General features: G+C 39.8%; 1 protein-coding gene across 4 annotated transcripts in view; it reads right to left on the reverse strand.

Annotated features, from left to right (window-relative positions):
* Nucleotides 1-21,092, reverse strand: part of vps13d (vacuolar protein sorting 13 homolog D) — a 290,218-nt gene that overhangs the window by 213,319 nt on the left and 55,807 nt on the right. For all 4 annotated transcript variants that reach the window (XM_072586664.1, XM_072586661.1, XM_072586662.1 and 1 more), the window contains exons 21-23: nt 19,077-19,167; nt 9,447-9,573; nt 7,735-7,915 (exon numbers count right to left, since the gene is read on the reverse strand). In XM_072586664.1, the coding sequence (XP_072442765.1) occupies nt 7,735-7,915; nt 9,447-9,573; nt 19,077-19,167 (399 nt within the window). The remainder of the gene's footprint in view (nt 1-7,734; nt 7,916-9,446; nt 9,574-19,076; nt 19,168-21,092) is intronic.

Raw genomic sequence — 21,092 nt, forward strand, 5'->3', positions numbered from 1 at the left:
CTGCAACAGGATATTTTATTCCACTTGAGGACATATGCATTATTTTACACCCCCATCTCATAATAGTCACCAGAGTGTACCCACCATTTATGATCAATGAAACTCTCCGCCACCAGCCAAAAATTACACCAGTTTTTAATCGGCTAATGCTTTAACAACTTTTCCTCCCTGACAGAGGCAGCACTGGGTTGCTCAATCATTCCATTAAGAAACTAATCCAACACCAGGAAATCTCAACAAGGTGATCTTCCAATACGCAATAAACTGTTAGGTCAATAATTTGACAATGTGACCTTATGGTTGAAAAGACTGTTTAGTCCACATGATATTTACTCATTCAGTCGGACCTTTGGATCATACCACACTATTGCAATACTCTGTACCTGAACCATACAGAATTGCTGGTTATTCAGCAGGACAATAGTTAAACTGCATCTGGTTTTCATTAGCATTACCCTCAGAAATTCTGCAGTGGAATTATCGCCAGCATCAGAAGAAAATTCCAGAATGAAACTGTGTGATGCTTAGTATTTGGCCGAGGTTACTGTCAAATCTGGCACAACACTGACAATAGCCCATCCACACAGCTATTTGTACCAATTTACACATAACAGCTCTCAACAATGCCATGAGGTACACTGTGGGCACTGGCAATTTTATATGTACTCCAATAAGTAAGAAATTTAAAATAGGAAATTTTGGAAATACATAACAGATCTACAAGCATCTGAAATGACAAAGTTCAACTTTTTGAGTTAGGATTCTTTTGATCCACATCTCTCTTAAGGGTGAAATAAGATATAAAGAAAAGGCAACTTACTAGGAGTACAGAACTGCTGTCACATGCTATGCAATGACTCCTGAGGGGGATCTGCAAACTCAGCAGTGAGTGTGGCTGGAGGAGCAGCATACCAGAGAAGAGTAGCAAGTTACAGAAACAACCTGTTCCCTTCCAAATTGGATTAGGCACAGATAATGCATTTGTTTTCTAAAGCATTAAAGGAGGTACCTAGTGCTAGCATATTTGTCACTTCATAACAAAAGTCCTGCAAGCAGACTGAAGGGGCAGGCTAAGACTTTTAGGTAAAAGGCCTATTTGCTTAAATATAATTTGCCCTCTAACCTGCTGATACCAATACACGGAATCAGATTAGTGGGATAATTGCATTTGAAAAAAATCAGGAAAAACTGGCATATGAAACTGAAATAGGGCAAATATACTGAGGAAAATGAATGCATAGCTCTAAAGATTATGTGGGGGAAGTGGATTCCAGTTCATGGGACACTGGTACTAGTACTGGGACAAGTGGGATCTGTATCGTTGGGATGGTGTGCACCTGAACTGCTCTGCGATTGGTGTTCTAAGTTTGCTGTGTAACTGGAGAAGTAGAAAAGGTTTTAAACTAAGTAAGGGGATTGAAAGTTCAAGCTTGGATGGATGTAGCAACTCAAGAGGTAAGAGCACAGCAAAATATAGTACGAGAAACGAAGATGAGAGAATTGCAGAAAAAGACCGAGCAAAGACCTTACAATACTCCAGCAGTCAAGACTAGATATTACAAACGTATCAAAAAAAAAAGCAAGGTGCTGCATTTTGGAAAAGCAAATCAGAGCAGGACTTATACACTTAATGGTAAGGTCCGAGGGAGTTTTGCTGAACAAAGAGACCTTGGAGTGCAGGTTCATAGCTCCTTGAAAGTAGAGTCACAGGTAGATAGGATCATGAAGGCGGCGTTTGTTATGCTTTCCTTTATTGGTCAGAGCACTGAGTATAAGAGTTGGGAGGTCATGTTGCAGCTGTACAGGACATTGGTTAGGCCACTGTTGGAATATTGCAAGCAATTCTAATCTCCTTCCTATTAAAAGGATGTTGTGAAACTTTAAAGGGCTCAGAAAAGACTTAGAAGGATGTTGCCAGGGTTGGAGGATTTGAGCTATAGGGAGAGGCTGAACAGGCTGGAGCTGTTTTCCCGGGAGCGTTGGATGCTGATGGGTGAACTATCAGAGGTTTGTTTTTGAGGGGCATGTTTATGATAAATAGACAAAGTCTTTTCCCTGGGGGAGTCCAGAACTAGAAGGCATAGGTGTAGGGTGAGAGGGGAAGACATAAAAGCGACCTAAGGGGCAATATTTTCACGCAGAGGGTGGTGCATGTATGAAATAGAGGAGGCTGGAAGAACACAGCAAGCCAGGCAGCATCAGGAGGTGGACAAGGCAATGTTTCAGGTGTAACTCTTCTTCAGGACTTGTTACACCCAAAACATCGATTTTTCCACCTCCTGATGCTGCCTGGCTTGCTGTGTTCTTCCAGCCTCCTGCCTATCTATTTTGAATTCTAGCATCTCCAGTTTTTTTTTGTCTCTAACCAAGTATGTATGGAATGTGCTACCAGAGGAAGCGGTGGAGGCTGGTACAATTACAACACTTAAAATGCATCTGGATGGGTATATGAAGGGTTTCAAGGGATATGGGCCAAGTGCTGACAAATGGGCTTAGATTAATTTAGGATATCTGGTCAGCATGGACAAGTTGGACCGAAGGCTCTGTTTCTGTGCTGTACACCTCTATGAGTCTAAGTCTATCTGAACGCACATAGCATTCATTATAAAGTAAATGAATTGATGTAAATAAATGTGATTTGTTAGCCATTACAAAGACATGGCTACAAGATGACAAGGATTAGGTACTGAATGTTAAAAGGTATATGACATTCAAGAAGAATATAAAGCCAGGTAAATGAGCAGGGATACTGCTTTCAATAAAAGATGATATTGGTGTGATAGCTCGAGATGATCTTGGTTCAAGATATGATGAAGTAGAATCAGTAGGGGGGTAGATGAAGAGGAAAGATGCCATTAGTGGTCTTAACAAGTTCTTAATAGTAACCATAATGTTGGTTAAAGGATACAAGAAACAACATTGGATGTTTATGATTTTTAAAAAAAGGCAGTGATTTTAATTAACAAATAAATTTGGAAAATCAGATTGACAATATTAGTATGCATGACGTGTTCACAGAATACTCTTGAGATAACTTCTTACAGCAGCACTTTTTGAAACCAATAGAGAATAGGTTATATTAAACTTGGCAATTGTAATAAAACAGGATTAACAAATGACCTGAGTAAAGGCATCTTTAGGTAGCAGCAATCACAATGTGATTGAATTTTACATCAGGTTTGAAAAGGAGAAGAGTAGGTCTAAGATTATTATTCAAAACCTAAATAAGGACAATTATGTGGACATGAAAGCTGAGCTAGCTGAAGTGAACTGGCATACTAGGGTATGAGATAAATCAATATATAAGCAATGGCAGATATTCAAGGAGATATTTCAGTATATTCCTACTATAATGAAAAATTGCAAAGGGAGACCACACATCAGTGGTTAATGAAAGTAAAGGAAAGCAAAGATGAGTGTCGGGTCAGATGATTGGTCAAAACATAAATAATGCACAGAATGACAAAAAGGATAATCAGAAGAAACTACAGCATGAGAGGAAGCTAGCTAGAAACGTAAAAATGGATAGTAAAAGTTTCCAGAGGTGAATAAAAAGTGAGCAAATGTTGATTTTCTGGTGAGTGAGAATTGGAAGTTATAGTACATAAGAAGGAAATTGTGAATGACCATCACCAGGGAAGCAATCGTCAACAAACTGATGAAACCTAGAAGGATGAACTTCATCTTAGGATCTTAAATGAGGTAGTAGATGGATCTGCATTCTTTTTCCAAACTTTGCTAGATTCTGGAAAGGTTCCATCAGACTTAAAAAAAACAAACATAACTTCTCTCTTCAAGGAAAGAGGCAGGTAGAAAGTAGGAAACAAACAACAGTTGGCTTGATGTCTGTCATGGGGAAAATTAGAATTGATCATTGAGGAGTTTATAGATGGGGACTTGGAGAAATTCAAGATATTCTGAAAGAATCAACATGGTTACTGGCATTCTTTTAAGGAGTAGTATTGCTGTGGATGAAGAGGGAAGCTTAATGACACACTGCATCGAGACCTCCAGGAAGTATTTGACAAAGAGTCACATAAAATGGTATTCCACAAAGTAAAAGCACATGGTACAGGAGGTAATAAGAATTTTTAAAATCAGCTCACTGGCAGAAAAGAGAGCATGATAGATTAGCATTTTTCTTATTGACAGGTTAACACTTAGGCCCACAGGGTCTATGTGAGGCCTCAACATTAAACAATTTATGTCAGACACTTACATGAGGGGAACAAAGGTATGGTAGCTAAATTAGCAGACAAAGATAGGTAGGAAATTATGGTTGTGAAGAGGTTGTATGCAGGTTGCAGACTGATTTAATCAGGTTGACTGAGCAACCAAAAACTGGCAAAGGTCTAGGCAAGGCAATCAAAGGTTATCAGGAATACAATAGATGAGATTATGGAATTTGAAATACAAACAGTTCAGCCAAGATCTTATTGAATGCTGGATCAAACTCAAGGGGTCAAATTGCCAAATTCTGCTGCTGGGAGATAGTGAGGACTGCAGATGCGTGACAATTAGAATGGATAAAGAGTTGGGCTGGAAAAAGTAGCATCAGGTTGGGGGGGGGGGGGGGGGTGCACGGTGGCTCTAAGGCTAGCACTGCTAGAGTTCAAGACCCACCTTGGGCAACTACCTGTGAGGAGTTTGCACATTCTCCCAGTGTCTGCGTGGATTTCGTCCAGGTGCTCCAGTTTCCTCCCACAATCCAAAGATGTGCAGGTTAAGTGAATTGGCCATGCTAAATTGCCCATAATGTTACATGCATTAGTCGGGGTAAATATAGGGTAAGGGAATGGTCCTGGGTGGGTTATTCTTCGGAGGGTCGGTGTGGACTTGTTTCCATACTGTAGGGAAGCTAATCTAAGGGAAAAGGGGAGTTGATGTTTTTGATCAGAATCTTTCAGTAGGACCTGATGAAAGGTTCTCAACTCCCCCTTCTCCTCTGATGCTGCTTGATCTGCTGTGCTTTTTCCAGCTCAACTCTTTATCCACCCTTATTCTGCTAATCACATATCCATATTTATGAGATGTGCGAAAACACAGCAATGTTACAGAGAATTGATCTGAAACTACTCCGCAGAACTAAAGATCATAAACCAGTAAAATACTGATTTACTTCACAATGGTTGGATTTATCTTGGAAACTGACTCATACTTTAAAAAATGCAAACTTACTTGGGTTGATTCCAAAGTAAAGGTCTGGAGCAAATTGTCATAAAAGAAAAACTGGTGCAGAGTAAAAGAAAATAATACAATAGTCAAGAAGCTGAGAGCAGACTAATTCATCTCGTGATCCCAATGTCTCAATTACTTATTATTAAACTTGGTAGTTTGCTAAATACTTACTACGGCTTCATTTCATCAATAATTTCACGCATCCAGCAGTTCAACAACACAGTACATTCAGAATATTAGCCGGCATAACTTAATTTCATCTTACTGACCTCAATTTCCTAGTTGTCATCGGCTAAAACGAAACAAGTGGTTGGCAAACCAGACAAACCTGCCTGGCAGTCTCTGTCACATAAGACAATTAATCAACCTATGAGATAGTCCTGTCAAGGTGACAGACCATAAGATATATGATAAAGATTAGGCCATTTGGCCCATCAATTCTGCCCTGACATTCGATCATGGCTGATATGTTTCTCCACCCAATTCCCATGCCTTTGCCCTATAACCCTTGATCCCCTTATGAATTAAAAACCTCTCTGTCTTAAATAGACTCAATGACTTGGCCTCTTCAGTCTTCTGAGGCAATAAATTCCACAGATTCATCACTCTCTGAAATTCCTCATTATCTTAGTTCTAAAGGGATCGTCCCTTCATTCTGAGGCTGTGCTTTCTGATCCTAGTCTCTCCTAATAATGGAAACATATTCACCTTGTCCACTCAATCCAGGTCCCTCAGTATTATGTAAATTTCATCAAGATCCCCTCATATCCTTCTAAACTCCATAAGTACACACCCGGAGTCCTCAACTGCTCCTCATATCACAAGCCTTTCATTCCTTGGATTCTTGTAAACCTTCTCTGGACCCCCTCCAATGTCACCACATCCCTTCTCAATCACAGGGCCAAAAAAGGCTCTCGATATACCAAATATGCTCTGACATGAGCTTGTTACAGCCTCAGTAGTATATCTCTGCTCTTGTATCCTTGCTCTCTTAAAATGATTGCAAACATTGCATTTGCTTTCCCAAATGTCAACTGAACCTGCATGTTATCTTTCAGAGAATCCTGAACTAGGACTTTAGATTTTCAAAACCTTTTCCCATTTAGAAAAATAGTTTATGCTTCTATTCTCTCTACCAAAGTGCATAACCTCTCATTCTGCCAGTGTATTCCAGCAACCACTTCTTTGCCTACTCTCCTCGCCTGTCCAAATCCTCTGGCACCCTCCCCATTTCCTCAATACTATCTTTTCTCTTCACCTATGCTTGCGTCATCTGCAAACAAAGCAACAATGCCCTCATTTATTTATCCAGAGTGTGAATGTGAATAAGACAGACCTCTACAGAACTCCAATAGGCACCAGTCTCCATGCTGAAAAAGACCCCTTTACCTCTATGTTCTACGTACTGCCAGTCAAGCTAGTTCTCCATCCACATTATTACCTTGTCCCCAACACCATGGGCTCTTAATTAGCAGCTTCCTGTGTGGCACCTCAAAGGTGTTCTGGATATTCAAATGGATCACATCCACTGGCTCTTCCTTGTCTAAATTGCTCAACACCTCCTTAAAGAATTCTAACAGATTTGTCAGGCATAACTTGCCTTTGACGAAGTCATGCTGATTTGGCCCGTTTTACCATGCACTTCCAGGTACTCCGCAAACGTAATCTTATTAGTGAACTCTAAAATCTTACACATAACCAAGGTGAAGTTAACCGGCCTATAATTTCAGGTCTTCCTCCCTTTGCAAACGAGGGTGTTAAATTAGCTATTTTCTAGCCCTTTGGAACCCCTCTCTGACTCCTGCGATGCCTGTAAAGTCAGCACCAAAGCCTCCACAATCTCCTCTGCTGCCTACTTCAGAATTGTGGGATGTAGTCCATGAAGTGATTTATCCACCTTCAGATCTTTCAGCTTCCACAGCACCTTTTCCTTACTGATGGCAACTATACTCCCCTCTGCCTCGTGACTTTCTTGAAATTCTGGTATGCTACTGGTGCTTCCACTGTGAAGACTGATGCAAAAAAGAACCATGATATGAAAGCTTTCAAACATTCTCACACCATACAATGACTGTCATAAAATTTGGAGACAAAGACAAGAATCTTGTTTTTCTCAAAAGGCACAGCGAGAACTGCCTCAAAACTAGTGAGGCATACAACCTTCTGAACATAGCACAATTCTCTAAAACTGAACACCTGAATAAAAAAAAAATTTTAAAAATGATGAATTATCAGCATACAGGTGCCATTGGGATGGTATTCTATTTCCCTTTGATAAATTCTTTAAGTATGCGAAATCGAGAAGAAATCCCAACTCTCTCAAAATGGCTTATATGATGTAGTAGTGTACAACGGAGTCATATAGATAAGATACCAGAGCTGTGCTGAGTGAATAGATATCACCTAACATAGCTGCTGCTGTATTGCAACAGGCTTCAGTGTCTTTGAACTGGAAAGGAAAGCAAGCTAGAATTAGCAAAAAGGATTCTGAATGGAGATCAAATTTCATGACCCCTTATTGCTCAACACATATTAGTAGATAAGTAAATGTCTTACTGCTTGTCCCTCAATGGCTGCTCTCTGTCGCCCCAGTACATCCTGTAGCTGTGTGAAATGCTGAATAAAAGCCACCACCTCAGCTTGGAAGCGCTGGGTATGGACATACTGCACTGATGCCATTTGTAGGCTCACTCTCATGTCACAATCACGCTTAAGCTTCGGATCTGGTCTGCCATACCTGGTTTCAGAGGAAAAGAATTGCCTTAATCAGCAATAACTTATAGTTGTTATTTCTCAAAAAAGGTATGTCAACAGCAAGCCAATTTAGGAAAAATTAGAAGGACCAAACGAAAGGATAGTCTATAACGAGGGAAGAAGGTAGAGGTGGATGGACTTAGCATTCCAGTGCTTGGATACTAGGTTGATGAAGGCACAGTAAACAATTTTAGGATGAGGGAATAGGGTGTGCATTGGTGGCCAGACAGAGAGAAAAATTGAAAGTTTAGGAACATATGCACATGCTGGCAGATAATAGAAAAGGAGGGGGTCAAGAGAGGGGACTGATTTGACCACAAGGATAATAACTTTAAATTTGAGGTCTTTAGAACCAATAACCAATGTAGTTCAGCATGGACAGGGATGAGTGTACTTTGATACGAGATGGGATCAGGTCAATAATTTTAAATTCAGCTGTTGTTCATAATGGGAAATTAGGGAAACCTTGGGACAATTGAGTCTGGTGACAAGGCACAGATGAGGGTTTCATACAAAGTTAAAGAGGTAGAAGTAGACATTGAAATTGAAAGAATAATTACCAAAGTAGAAAATTAATAAACTTCAAAATGTAACAATGGAAAATTGTGTTATAAAAGCTTGCAGAGGTGTGTTAAAATTTGGACCACCTTTCACTAAAAGGATAAGAATAATTAACAAAGAGCGTCTACAGTTTAAACAATGTATAAATACCATTTGCACATCATGGCCTCAATATATCTCCCAATAGGTTCTCCAATGTAGGTGTTGCAAGTGATCAAAATTCCCTGCATGCTCTTCATTGACAGACATCAAATACAGGCTGCATACTTATTTATAAGAAGCAACAAAAACATGGCAAATCACTATGGTCCTCCTTTAGGTGGTTTCCAGTATCCAAATGAAAAGTTAACTGTAGTCAGGTTTTGGAGTTCAACGGCAGAGGCTACTTCAATGTAAGTGCACAAGGTGTGGTAAACTAATAGAGAACTTATAAATGCAATATGAAACTCCATTTCACCTTTAATCTACATGTTTTACTTGGGGCAAAATAAAATTTTAAGATCAGTAGCAGTTTTTTTAATATATGATAAGTCAATCAGGATTTAATAGCAGCTGTATTTTGTTCCCTCAAGCACACACGCTCATTTCAGTCCTACACCTGCAATATATACTCTACATTTTTTTGTTGCCTGCAAAGTTTTGTAAGAATATTCTGCAGCAGAATGGAAAATGTTTGACTGGTAGCAACCTTCCTTTTATATCATACTCTGTCAGGGACTCAAAGATTGAATGGATCTTTCAATCATGGATATATATGACAGGAATAATTTAAGTATCTATACTTTTATTCTTTCACTTTGTAGTTTCAGCATAAAAAATAAAATGTCAAAATGCAACTGGAGATTTTTATTACCGCTCAATTTTATTTGCCTGAACCCAGAAAGAAGCATTTGTAGTATTTTATGGATAAAGTAGAAGTTAATAAAATATATTACACAGACACAAATGCATACTTGTAAATGTTGAAGACGAGTGCCTCTTTGCCACTCGTGGTAAAACGCTCCCTGTACAGCTCTCCATGAGGTGTCAGATCACTGAGGGAAAGGCTTCCGAGACTGCCTTGCAGAGCAAAGTCCCCTTCTGCATGATATAAATGCATAATCACAATTAGCAATGCAGATACTGCCCCCTATGTGTTGACTAATAAAACAATTCAAAATAATAACACTTGAACAGCTTCAATTGTGTAGAAACAGAATGAGTGACCAGACACTTTTTACAATTCCATTCCATTATTCAAAATACTTTCATTTTCAAAGCGTCAGCAAGATGTTCGTAGAATGCATTTCTCCCAGCTTCCTTCCCTCATAACTATCTAACAACATGTTTATTTAAGTAGTGTAGTTGCTCCACAAGGATGAACCACAAAGTCAACTCAGCAAACATTAAAAAATGTGAGTAATTTTCAGCACTTTTAAGCATTTTGTTTTTGGTTTGAAAGCAATTTTCCTCCCAGGTAGCCCTCAGGTCGGATGAATGAATCACCTTCACTCAGTACTACCAAATAGTAACAAAGTAGAGTCTAATATTTAATGATTTGATTTATTGTCACATGTGCCTAAGTACATGCTTGCAAGCAGAACAAGCAGATCATAGTAAGCAAGGATATACAGATCATTGGGTGAAAAAGCTTAGACTGAGGGATACAGCATACACCGCACATGTTAATGTGAAGCAAGATCAAAATTATTTGAAGTTAAGAGTGTCCATTCATCAGTCGAATAAAGGCAAAGAAGAAACTTTTCTTGGACCTGCTGGCATGTGTGTCCAAACATCTGAATCTTCTGCCTGATTGAAGGGGATGTAAGAGAGCATTACCAGAATGGGAGAAGCCTTTGATGATGTTGGCAGCCTTTCTGCTGCAGCAAGGGATGCAAATGGAGTCCATGGATGGAAGGTTGGCTTCCATGATGATCTGGACTGTGCACACAAGCCTCTGCAGTTTCTTACGGTCCTAGACAGAGCAGTTACCATACCAGGCAATATGCACCCAGATAGTATGCTTTCTATGCTGCATCCGTAAAAGTTGGTGAGGATCCTTATGGACATGTTGAATTTTCAAAGCCACCTGAGGAAGATGATCATAAAACACAGAATTTATAGCAAATGTTTACAGTGTGATGCAACTGAAATGATATAATGAAAAAGACCTGGATTGTTTGTTAAGTCTCTGATCTTTTAGAATGACCATGCTGGTTTTAGTTCTTTCATATGTAAATCCCAGAACTTTTTTTTTAAAAAGTTACATTAAAACAAGTTTTAAAACAAGTTTTAAAACAATCCAGGTCTTTTTCAATATATAATTTCAGTTGCATCATACTGTAAACTTTTGCTATAAATTCTGTGTCTTAAGATCTTACACTCCACAACCACCTGAAGGAGCAGAGCTTCGAAAGCCAGTGCTTACAAATAAACCTGTCCAGCCTCTCAAAGCACTGCATGATTATAGAGACAGAGCCACTGAGCAGTAGTCATAAGGGCACTTTGCATATGCTTTCTTAGATACTGGGACGATGGCGATGTTCTTGAAGCAGGTGGGGACTTTGGCTTGTAGGAGGGAGAGGTTGAAAATGTCGGTGAACACTCCAGTCCGCTCAGGATTTAAGTGCACGGCCATGGACTCTGTCTAGGCCCAGTGCTTTCCGTGGGCTGACTCTTCATTCTACTCTGAATGAAGTAAGAGATTTAAATTTTGTCCACCATTCTATGGTATTTCAACACTGCATAATACAACCAATTCTGAAGTGATAAATTATGGTTACAATAGTTTGAACACATCAGTCATACGGTCGGAGTTAACAATGGAACACTGATACTGATTGTAGTGCAACATTGTACACAGTTTGCTACAGAATATTAATCAAGTAATTTCAATGAATTTGCTACAATCAGATAAAATGTTTTCAATTATTAGCCAGGCAAAAGGAGAAGACTTTTATACAGTGCTTTATCATTTCTCAGAAACTTATGAAAATAGTTAATTTAACAATTAATTGCCTGCTTGTACGCAGAGCAGGACAAAGAAATAAAAGGCCAATTAACATGTTTTTTGCTCATATTAAATAATGAAGAAAGGTGGCCAGGGTGCCACAGTATTAGCAAGTTTTGAGAACATTTGTAGCTCAGGTTGAAGTTCTGGATGTAGGTTTGCTCACTGAGTTGGAAAGTTCATTTCCAGACGTTTCATCACAATACGAGGTAACATCTTCACTGGGGCTCCGGGTGAAGCACTGCTGATAATTCCTGCCTTCTATTTGTGTTTGGGTTTCTTTGAGTTGGGTGATGCCATTTCCTGCGGTGACATCATTTCCTGTGGTGATGTCATTTCCTGATCTAGAACAGGAAATTATACCACCAACCCAATAAATCCAAACATATAAATAGAAAGCAGGAATTATCAGCAATGCTTTTCCCGGAGGCCCACTGAATATGCCACAGTATCAAACCACAAGCCTCAGTAACATAATGGGGGTGGGAGATGAAATGGACAGCTATCCAACAGATTGGGTCATAACATCATCACAACGTGGCTGGCTGCTATTGTCACAGGCCTCTTACTAGATCACCACAGCTGCTCAACCTCCTCAGGGAGGTGCTCTGATCATCAATTACTTCAACAATGACTTTCCATAAGATTAGGAGTGGAGCTACTCACTAATGGCTCAAGGTTCAAATCTCTGATAACAAAGCAGCACATGCCAGCATATGGAAGAACCCAGCTAATGTCCAGACTGACATGCACTACACGCCATTCACACCAAGTAAGTGGTGGGCAATGATTATTTGAAAAGAAAGTCCACCTATATTCTCCAACCTTCACACCATCAATGCAAATTTTCCCACCAGTAACATTTTAGGAGTCACTGCTGTGAGAAACATCAGAAAATTAGACATTTTAAAACTGAGGCTAAAATTAAAGAGAGATTAGATGCTCTTAGATATTCAATACTACACAGAAAAGACCAGTTTTCTTTTTTGGTGCTCCTCTACTACTGGCCATTGATCCATAAAATGTATTGCAACAACTTCAAACAGTGCCCTTCCCTGCGACCCCATCACCAAGATGGCCAAAAGCTGCAGTTATAATGGGGATACCAATACCTCCAACGGACATAATCTTGACTTGGAAATAGAGCATGACTTCTCTATTACCACAGAATATGATTTCTGTAATTCCCATAAATTCATTGTGGAGATATAAGAACAAATAGTTCAAGGAGGCAGTCCTCCAACAACTTCCCGGGCAAGTAAGGAAATCCAGAAATGATAAGATTCAGAAAACTTTTTCAAAACATGTCAAACTTAGCATTCAGTCTTGCATATTGACTGAAATGCTACTATTAATATTTCAAAGAAACGCATGCATTGAATGTGAAATGAAGCATTTCAAAATTTTTCAACCTAGGGGACAAAGATACCCTAAATACTCCAGTAACAGTCAAATGTTTTGGACTACTTTATAAGATTAAATTTATGCGGTCAACTATTACATGGATACTACTTTTGAGGGGCTGAAATTGATGCCCGTTAAAATTCATGTTGTATTAGCAGAAGCCCAACTGATCTCTAAACGAACGAAGGGAAAAAAAAAACAAATTATGATAATTCTGAAAACTTGGAGCGGAAGACAACAACCAGCAGACTGGAAAACCAGGAGACTGACTCATAAATGTTGATCTGTTATCAGTGAAGAACTAGGGTCGACTTTTACACAAGATATATGGAAAATTCAAGGTAATTTGGCCAAAACTAGCGGGTCAACTTTTATATGAGATTGACTATTACTCAAGTATATACGGTAGATAGGAAAGGATCCTTAGACAACACCTTCCAAACCTATGGTCACTTCCATCTAGAAGGACATGGGCAGCAGATACATGGGAGCATCACCGCTTGCCAGTTCCCCTCCAAGCCTTTCACAATCTGAACGTGGACATATGTCTTTAGTCCTGCACTGTCCCTAACGAAATTGTGGGCCCATCCAAACCACCTGGACTGCAGTGGTTCAAGAAGCAGCCACCTTCTGAAGTTCAACTAAGGATGGGCAATAAATGCTAGTCCAGCCAATGATGGCCGTGTCCCCCAAGTGAATAGGAAAAAAACAACTCCCAATCTTGTACAAGCTGACTGTTTTTGTTGAGGTTTCTACAATGAAACATCTATTTAAGGAGTAAGTTGGTTAAACATTCAGAATTGGGTAAACTAACTGGTAGATTAGAGTTTGCACATTCTCCTTATGTTGGCATAGGTTCCTCCCACAGTCCAAAGGTGTGCAGGTTAGGTGGACTGGCTGTGCCAAATTGCCCATAGTGTCCAGGGACATGCAGGCTAGTTGGATTAGCCATGAGAAATGCAGGGTTACAGGGTAGTGGGTATGGGTCTGGGTGGGATGCACTTTGGTGGGTCGGTGTGAACCTGATGGGACGAATGGCCTGCTTCCACGCTGTACAAAATCTATGAATCAATGAAAATAGAAGCACAAAACCTCCAATAATGATAACTGATATAACTAACAATCTTATGTTTTCATAGAACTAATTTTGAGAATAATAAACAGGTTGTACAGCACTGAGGGCATTTGGAAGTCATGATAACATGTACAGAAAAACCTCAATTATTCGAATGAGATGGGTGGAGAGTATTTTGTCTGGATAACTGATCTGATCATAAAAAAAAGGAAGCCATACTGAACATAATTATGTAAAAAAGCATGTTTACAGAATTTTTATTTCATTCAATCAATAAAATGTGGACAAACACTGGATATTGCTTAAAAATTCATGATATTTTACAAATAAAATCATTTTTTGGCTAGAGTTTAACTGAAGTCTGTGAAACCTTTCGCTGACAGATGTTGTGAAACTTGAAAAGGTTCAGAAAAGATTTACAAGGATGTTGCCAGGGTTGGAGGATTTGAGCTAGAAGGAGAGGTTGAATAGGCTAGGGCTGTTTTCCTGCATTGGAAGCTGATGGGTGACTTTATAGAGGTTTATAAAATCATGAGGGGCATGGATAGGATAAATAGACAAAGTCTTTTCCCTGGGGTGGGGGAGTCCAGAACTAGAGGGCATAGGTTTACGGTGAGAGGAGAAAGATATAAAAGGGGCAACCTTTTCACTCAGAGGGTGGTACATGTATGGAATGAGCTGCCAGAGGAAGTGGTGGGAGCTAGTACAACTGCAACATTTAAAAGGCATCTGAATGGGTACATGAATAGGTAGGGTTTGGAGGGATATGGGCCAGGTGCTGGCAGGTGGGACTAGATTGGGTTGGGGTATCTGGTCAGCATGGATGAGTTGGACAGAAGGGTCTGTTTCCGTGCTGTACATCTCTATGACAATTTCCTCGGTTTTATCCCGGTTCTTGGCAGCAGCCGACATCTTTCTGCTTGGTGTCATCCCACCATCCAGACTAACCAAGTGTTGTCCCTCCATCCTCAGCAACCGCAGGGCCCTTAGAGACAGACTGACGGAGAGAGACGGAGAGATTTTTTTTCTGCTGACTTCAGTTTCCGTCCTCTCATCATTTTTTTAAAAGGGAGAATGTTTTCCTCATGTTTCCTCCTGTCAGGTTTTCCTCCTGTTTCTTTCCACGTGTGCTAACTCACGACAATTTGCTCTCTCCATTAAAAAAAGTTAAATTAATTTTCGTGTCAGCTGCAAGATATTGAACTATATTTTGTTTGGAAAAAAGTCATCATGGGATAACTGGAGGAAAAAGCAACAGAAACGACAAGTGCAAACGCACGTTTTGGCTTAACTCTCTAGAGAATGAGCTGTGGTAAAAAATTGTTGGGTTTGTAAAACGGAGCGGGTCAATGTTGAGGGGGAATCTTGCTGTTAGAGAACACAGCTCAGGCTTACACATATGTTGTTCTTGTGTGTTCACAATCACAAGCCCTTTTCCTCAAGGAGAATAAGTATCGGACAGCTTTTTTATAAGAAGTGTAAAATTTAACTCTCATGTCATGTCTCATTAGAGTTTGAAGTTAAATATTTATTAAAGCATATTTGCATCTATGTTCCTATTCAAATTTACAAAATGACACATTAAACGAATGAGGAATTGAATTTTCCTACTTCAATTGAAATGCATGTACAGGGACCATGAGATCTTGTTTGGATAATCCGAAATTCGGATAAACGAGGTTCTTCTGTAAATAGTTCTCAGCTGCTCAATTGAAATTAAAGCCAAGTAGTTGGGTGACACCTAGTGGTAGAACTCCACTTTTTAAAATGCGTACCGTGAACAGATAAATCTTATTGTAAAGTTAATAATCACACAACACAGGTTACAGTCCAACAAGTTTATTTGGAAGCACCAGCTTTCGGAGTGCTGCTCCTTCGTCAGGTAGCTGTGAGACAGGATCATAAGACACAGAATTTATAGCAAAAGATTACAGCGTCATGCAACTGAAATGATATTGCATGACACTGTAATCTTTTGCTATAAATTCTGTCTTATGATCCTGTCCCACAGCTACCTGATGAAGGACTAGTGCCCCGAAAACTAGTACTTCCAAATAAACCTGTTGGATTATAACCTGGTGTTGTGTGATTTTTAACTTTGTCCACCACAGTCCAAAATCATCTCCTCCAAATTATTGTAAAGTCACTGGGCGTATGAGCCGCAGGGCACTCCTCGGGAAGACTACAAAGCTTTCTTGACATCAATGTGCTTGCAGTGATAGTAATGCACATTTTAGGTGATCTCTTTTAGTCAGCTGAATGGAGTGAACAAAGAAGTAACTAATAAATAGTTTGGTGAATGCAGGTCAAAATGATCGTGTTTCAGGCATACTTATCCTCCTGGCACCAGTCTGGTAGATGTCTTGCTGAAACTTCCTTGAATGGGTGCAGAAATAGCCTGTCCTTTGTCAGTTCTGATTTGAGGCCATATGCCTCCCATTTTAATTTGGGAATATAGTCGCTTTGGTCAGATTGGTGTGTGGAGAAGAATGCTCTCTGTCATTGGAGGTTTGGGTTGAGGACAGACTGCAGTGACAGTAAACGCAGAGTCTTTTTCTCAAAATTATTTTAAAAGTAGAACAATGGGAGATGGATCATTTACAATGCACAATCCGTGTGCAAGTCCAAAACAGCTAGTGCATGACTCAAAACAGACACACACATTTACAAAAACACCTGTCTCACATATAATCATAGATGTTTAAAATAAGGATGATGGCCATTCTGCCCATCAGACCTATGCGAAAGCAATTCAAAATTTCTCTAAATTCTGTATCCTTTCTTTTTTCTTCCAAAGCCCCTGCATCTCCCTGATTCCAAATATTTATCCAATTTTCCTTAAGAGATTCAGTAACTGCTACCTAATTTACTCTGTTGTAACATATGGCATATCCCAACAGCACATTACATAAAACTAAATTCTCAAACTCCTTGGTCGCTATCTTCAATTAATACTCAAACCAGCAAAATAGTCCTTATTATCTCATGCATTCCCATAACCTTTATTAATTTTGACATTTTATCATTAACACTTTATGCTCTCATTTTACTATCCCTTCTCTAAAAGATCACCTAAAACTGCATCCAGCATTATTCGCACAAAGACCACAAAATATGCAGTTTATAAGTAAAAGACCTGACTTGGTTGAGGCACTCCCATCTCTGGGCACAAGTTCGTTTCATTGTGTACAGTTCCACTCACCAAACTACCAAAAGGAGGTGGATGCTTTGGAAAGGGTACTGAAAATGGTTAATAGGATGTTGCCTGGTATGGGGGATTTTAGCTATGAAGAAAGGTTGGATAGATTGGGTTTGTTTTCACTCGAATGCAGACGGTTGAGGAGTGACCTGACATAAGTTTATAAGATTGTGAATGGCACAAATACAGTGGAAAGTATGAGGCTTTTGCTCAGAGTGGAGGTCAATTACTAGGTTTTTGGGGTGGGGGTGGTGGAGTTTAAAAGAGATGCATAAGGCAAGTTTTCCACATCGAGAGAGTAGTGAATGCCTGGAATGTGCTACCAGAGGTGGTGGTGGAAGCAGACACAATAAAGGCTTTCAATCAGATTCCCTACAGCGTGCAAACAGGCCCTTTGGCCTAACTAGTCCACACCGACCCTCCAAAGAGTAACCCACCCAGACCCATTTTCCCTCTGACTAATGCACCTAACACGAAGGGCAATTTAGCATGGCCAATTCACCTGACCTGCACATCTTTCGACTGTGGGAGGAAACTGGAGCACCTGGAGGAAACCCACGCAGACACGGGGAGAATGTGCAAACTCCACACAGACAGTTGCCCGAGGCTGGAATCGAACCTGGGACCCTGGGTGCTGTGAGGCAGCAGTGCTAACCACTGAGTCACCAGGATGAATGCATGAATAGTAAGGGAATAAAGGAATATGGATACTGTAAGTGAAGACAGTTTTAATATGGGTGGGCAAAATGTGTCAGCGCAGGCTTGGAGGGCCCAAGGGTCTGTTCCTGTGCTGTATTCTCCAACTCCATAATTTGCGCACAAACCTCAAGGCTATCATGTCAGTGCACTACTGAGGGAATGCGACAATGCTGAAGGTGGTGTTATCTGGATGTGCAAACTTCACCTGCCTGCTAAAGGAGAGATTTCATGGCACTATTCTGAAGAACAGCAGGAGAATTATCCTTTTTATTACCTCCATTCAACAAAACAAAATCAGATTATCTGGTCATTACCACACTTGCTTGTTGGATCTTGCTGTGCACAAAATGATAGTAGCACTTTTGACATCATAGCATTGACGTGACAGCTAATGAAATGCTTCTGGAAATGCTTTGGATGATAATGGTGATCACGGAAGGCACTATACAATTGCAGGTCCTCCTATTTGCTGTTGAACTCTACATATCTATTTTTTAAAAACTCATATTGTCAACTTTCAGCCCACTGCTCATTCTGCCATCAACCTTTCTGCAATCCATGCAACTTCATTCTTGCCTGCCAACCAATTTTCTATATGTGCTATAAGATCCTATGATTCTGTAGCAGTACAAAAAAGAGAACATGCACCCACGTATGAGCTTTTCTGCAGAGCAATAGATTTTGTCTCACACACCAGCCTCTTCTCCATAACCCCAAATACTAGTTCTCTTTATTGCCAATGGATTTTACAGAAGTTCATGTGAACTTCCATCTATACCACTGATTTAGGTAGTGTGTTCCTGACAACTCTTTTTAAAAAAAACTCATTTCCCTACTAATTCTTTCAACAATTATGTGAAATCTATAACATTTAGTCACAAACATTTAGTCTTTTATTGTTGTTAGTGCTCATGTCCAACATGAAACATTGGGGTTTATAGTGGGTCCATTACACCAGCTGGTGGATTAAGTTGAAAATAGATGGGTACTTTATTTATGCCCTTGGAAAGCATGGTAGACTACAATGTCAAACCTTGATGTACCAAATTTTGCAGTTACATACTTTACTTGCGGTTTTAATTACACCTGTAAAGAGAAACTGTGCATGTTAGAGGTTATTCAAATATACCTTCCATCCTAACACATGCATATTTCACCCAAAATTCATGCTTTTATACTATACTGCTGCAAAACTTTCAGTACAGAATAGAACTCACCAATCAGTGCAAGATGTGCTGACAGTTTAGACACATTAGCTTTGGCAAGTTCATTTGTCTTCTTATTTAACACCAGTGACAGGGAGTGAACCTGAGAGGAAAACAAATTCAGTCCATAGGATAACTGCAAAGATTTCCGAGCTATTGTCTTTGGAGGCCACACTTGAACGTAAATGATGTTATTAATTTGCTCAAACAATCATTGTCTTCAACGAACATATTCAGTTTCTGATTAAGTTGTTAATTAGACACATTTTCAAACAGACCCATCAAAATCAAGCAGGGCAGGGAACATTTAAAAAACAGAAAGCCTGGAAAATCCAAGCATGTCAAGATCCACATTTTCAGGACTTAGGGGGCTACAGGTTGTACACTACTAATGTAGCAAATCAGTCAGAGCTAAAACTCTAAAGATATCACAACAAGTGATATAGAATTATACAATGTGATTGGGAAAAGCAGCCGGAAAGGACATGTGTTATATCAACCTCAAACCTTGGTAAACATGACTGCAATGATTGCAACATCTTCTGAACAAATTAAAATCCCTGGCGTTTGTTTAACCCACTGGGGCATCTGCAACCTTTAAAATATTTTAGGAAACATTATGCAAGATGCAATGATTGGATCTGACACCACATTTATGGGTAGGATAGAATCTCAGATGCACTGTACCTGATCTTTCCCGACTGTGGGCTGTGGGTTTTAAACAGATCTACAATAATTGAACTGCAAGCCTCAAGCTACAGAGCAGGAGGAGGATACTTTGAATGGAGTCCAGCCTCATTACTAACAGACCATTGTAAAGATATCAAGTTGATCGCACAATTGTCCCTTGCATCTAATACTACAAGGATACAAATGCAGGAATGACATTCTACAACACAATTTCTCTATTTGCATGAGCCCAGCATGAGAGAGCAGACATATCCAGAAATGTCAACAGATAGGAAATGTGTCTTGATCCAATTGCTACCCTCGCCTGTTCAAAATATGGAATTGTGTCAAGAAATTAAAATTTGGGGGTCAACATTCTTTTAAGGTTTTATGCAGAATGCTTCTTCAAACAAACTACACTAAGTCTAACAAACTGTAACATGCAAGAAACACTGCATGTCTGTGTATGCAACAGCCTGTTATATCCAATATCCCTGCAAGAGGCTAAAGAAGAAATTGTCAGGGCCCTGACTGATACTTTTGCATCATTGTTAGCCATGGGTGAGGTCAAGGAAGACTAGAAGGGTAGCAAATGTTGTGCCCTTACTCAAGAAAGGCTGCAAAGAAAAATCTGGGAACTATAGACCAGTAAGCCTAACATCCGAGGTAGATAAGTATTTTTAGAAGATTATGAGATAAGATAGGGTTTGATTAGAAATAGTGCATGGGAGATCATGGCTCACAAATTTGTTAGGGTTCTGTCATGGAAGTGGAAGTGATTGCTGGTTCTCTTACTGAGATATTTGTATCATCGATAGTCACAGGTAAGGTGCCAGAAGACTGGAGGTTGGCTAACATGGTGCCACTGTTTAAGAAAGGTGGTAAGGCCAAGCCAGGGAACTATAGACCAGTGAGCCTGACATCGATGGTGGGCAGGTTGTTGGAGGGAATCCTGAGGGACAGGGTGTACATGTATTTGGAAAGACAAGGACTGATTAGGGATAGTCAACATGGCTTTGTGTGTGGGAAATCATGTCTCACAAACTTGATTCAGTTTTTTGAAGAAGTAACAAAAAGGATTAATGAAGGCAGAGCGGTAGGTGTGATCTATATGGACTTCAGTAAGCCGTTTGACAAGGTTCCTTATGGGAGACTCATTAGCAAGGTTAGATCTCATGGAAAACGGGGAGAACTAGCCATTTGGAAACAGAACTGGCTCAAAGGTAGAAGACAGAGGGTGGTGGTGGAGGGTTGTTTTTCAGATTGGAGGCCTGTGATCAGTGGAGTGCCACACTGATCGGTGCTGGGTCCACTATTTTTCATCATTTAAATAAATGATTTGGATGTGAGCATAACAGG

Source organism: Chiloscyllium punctatum, chromosome 16 (genome assembly GCF_047496795.1).
Source record: "Chiloscyllium punctatum isolate Juve2018m chromosome 16, sChiPun1.3, whole genome shotgun sequence".
NCBI lineage: Eukaryota > Metazoa > Chordata > Chondrichthyes > Orectolobiformes > Hemiscylliidae > Chiloscyllium > Chiloscyllium punctatum.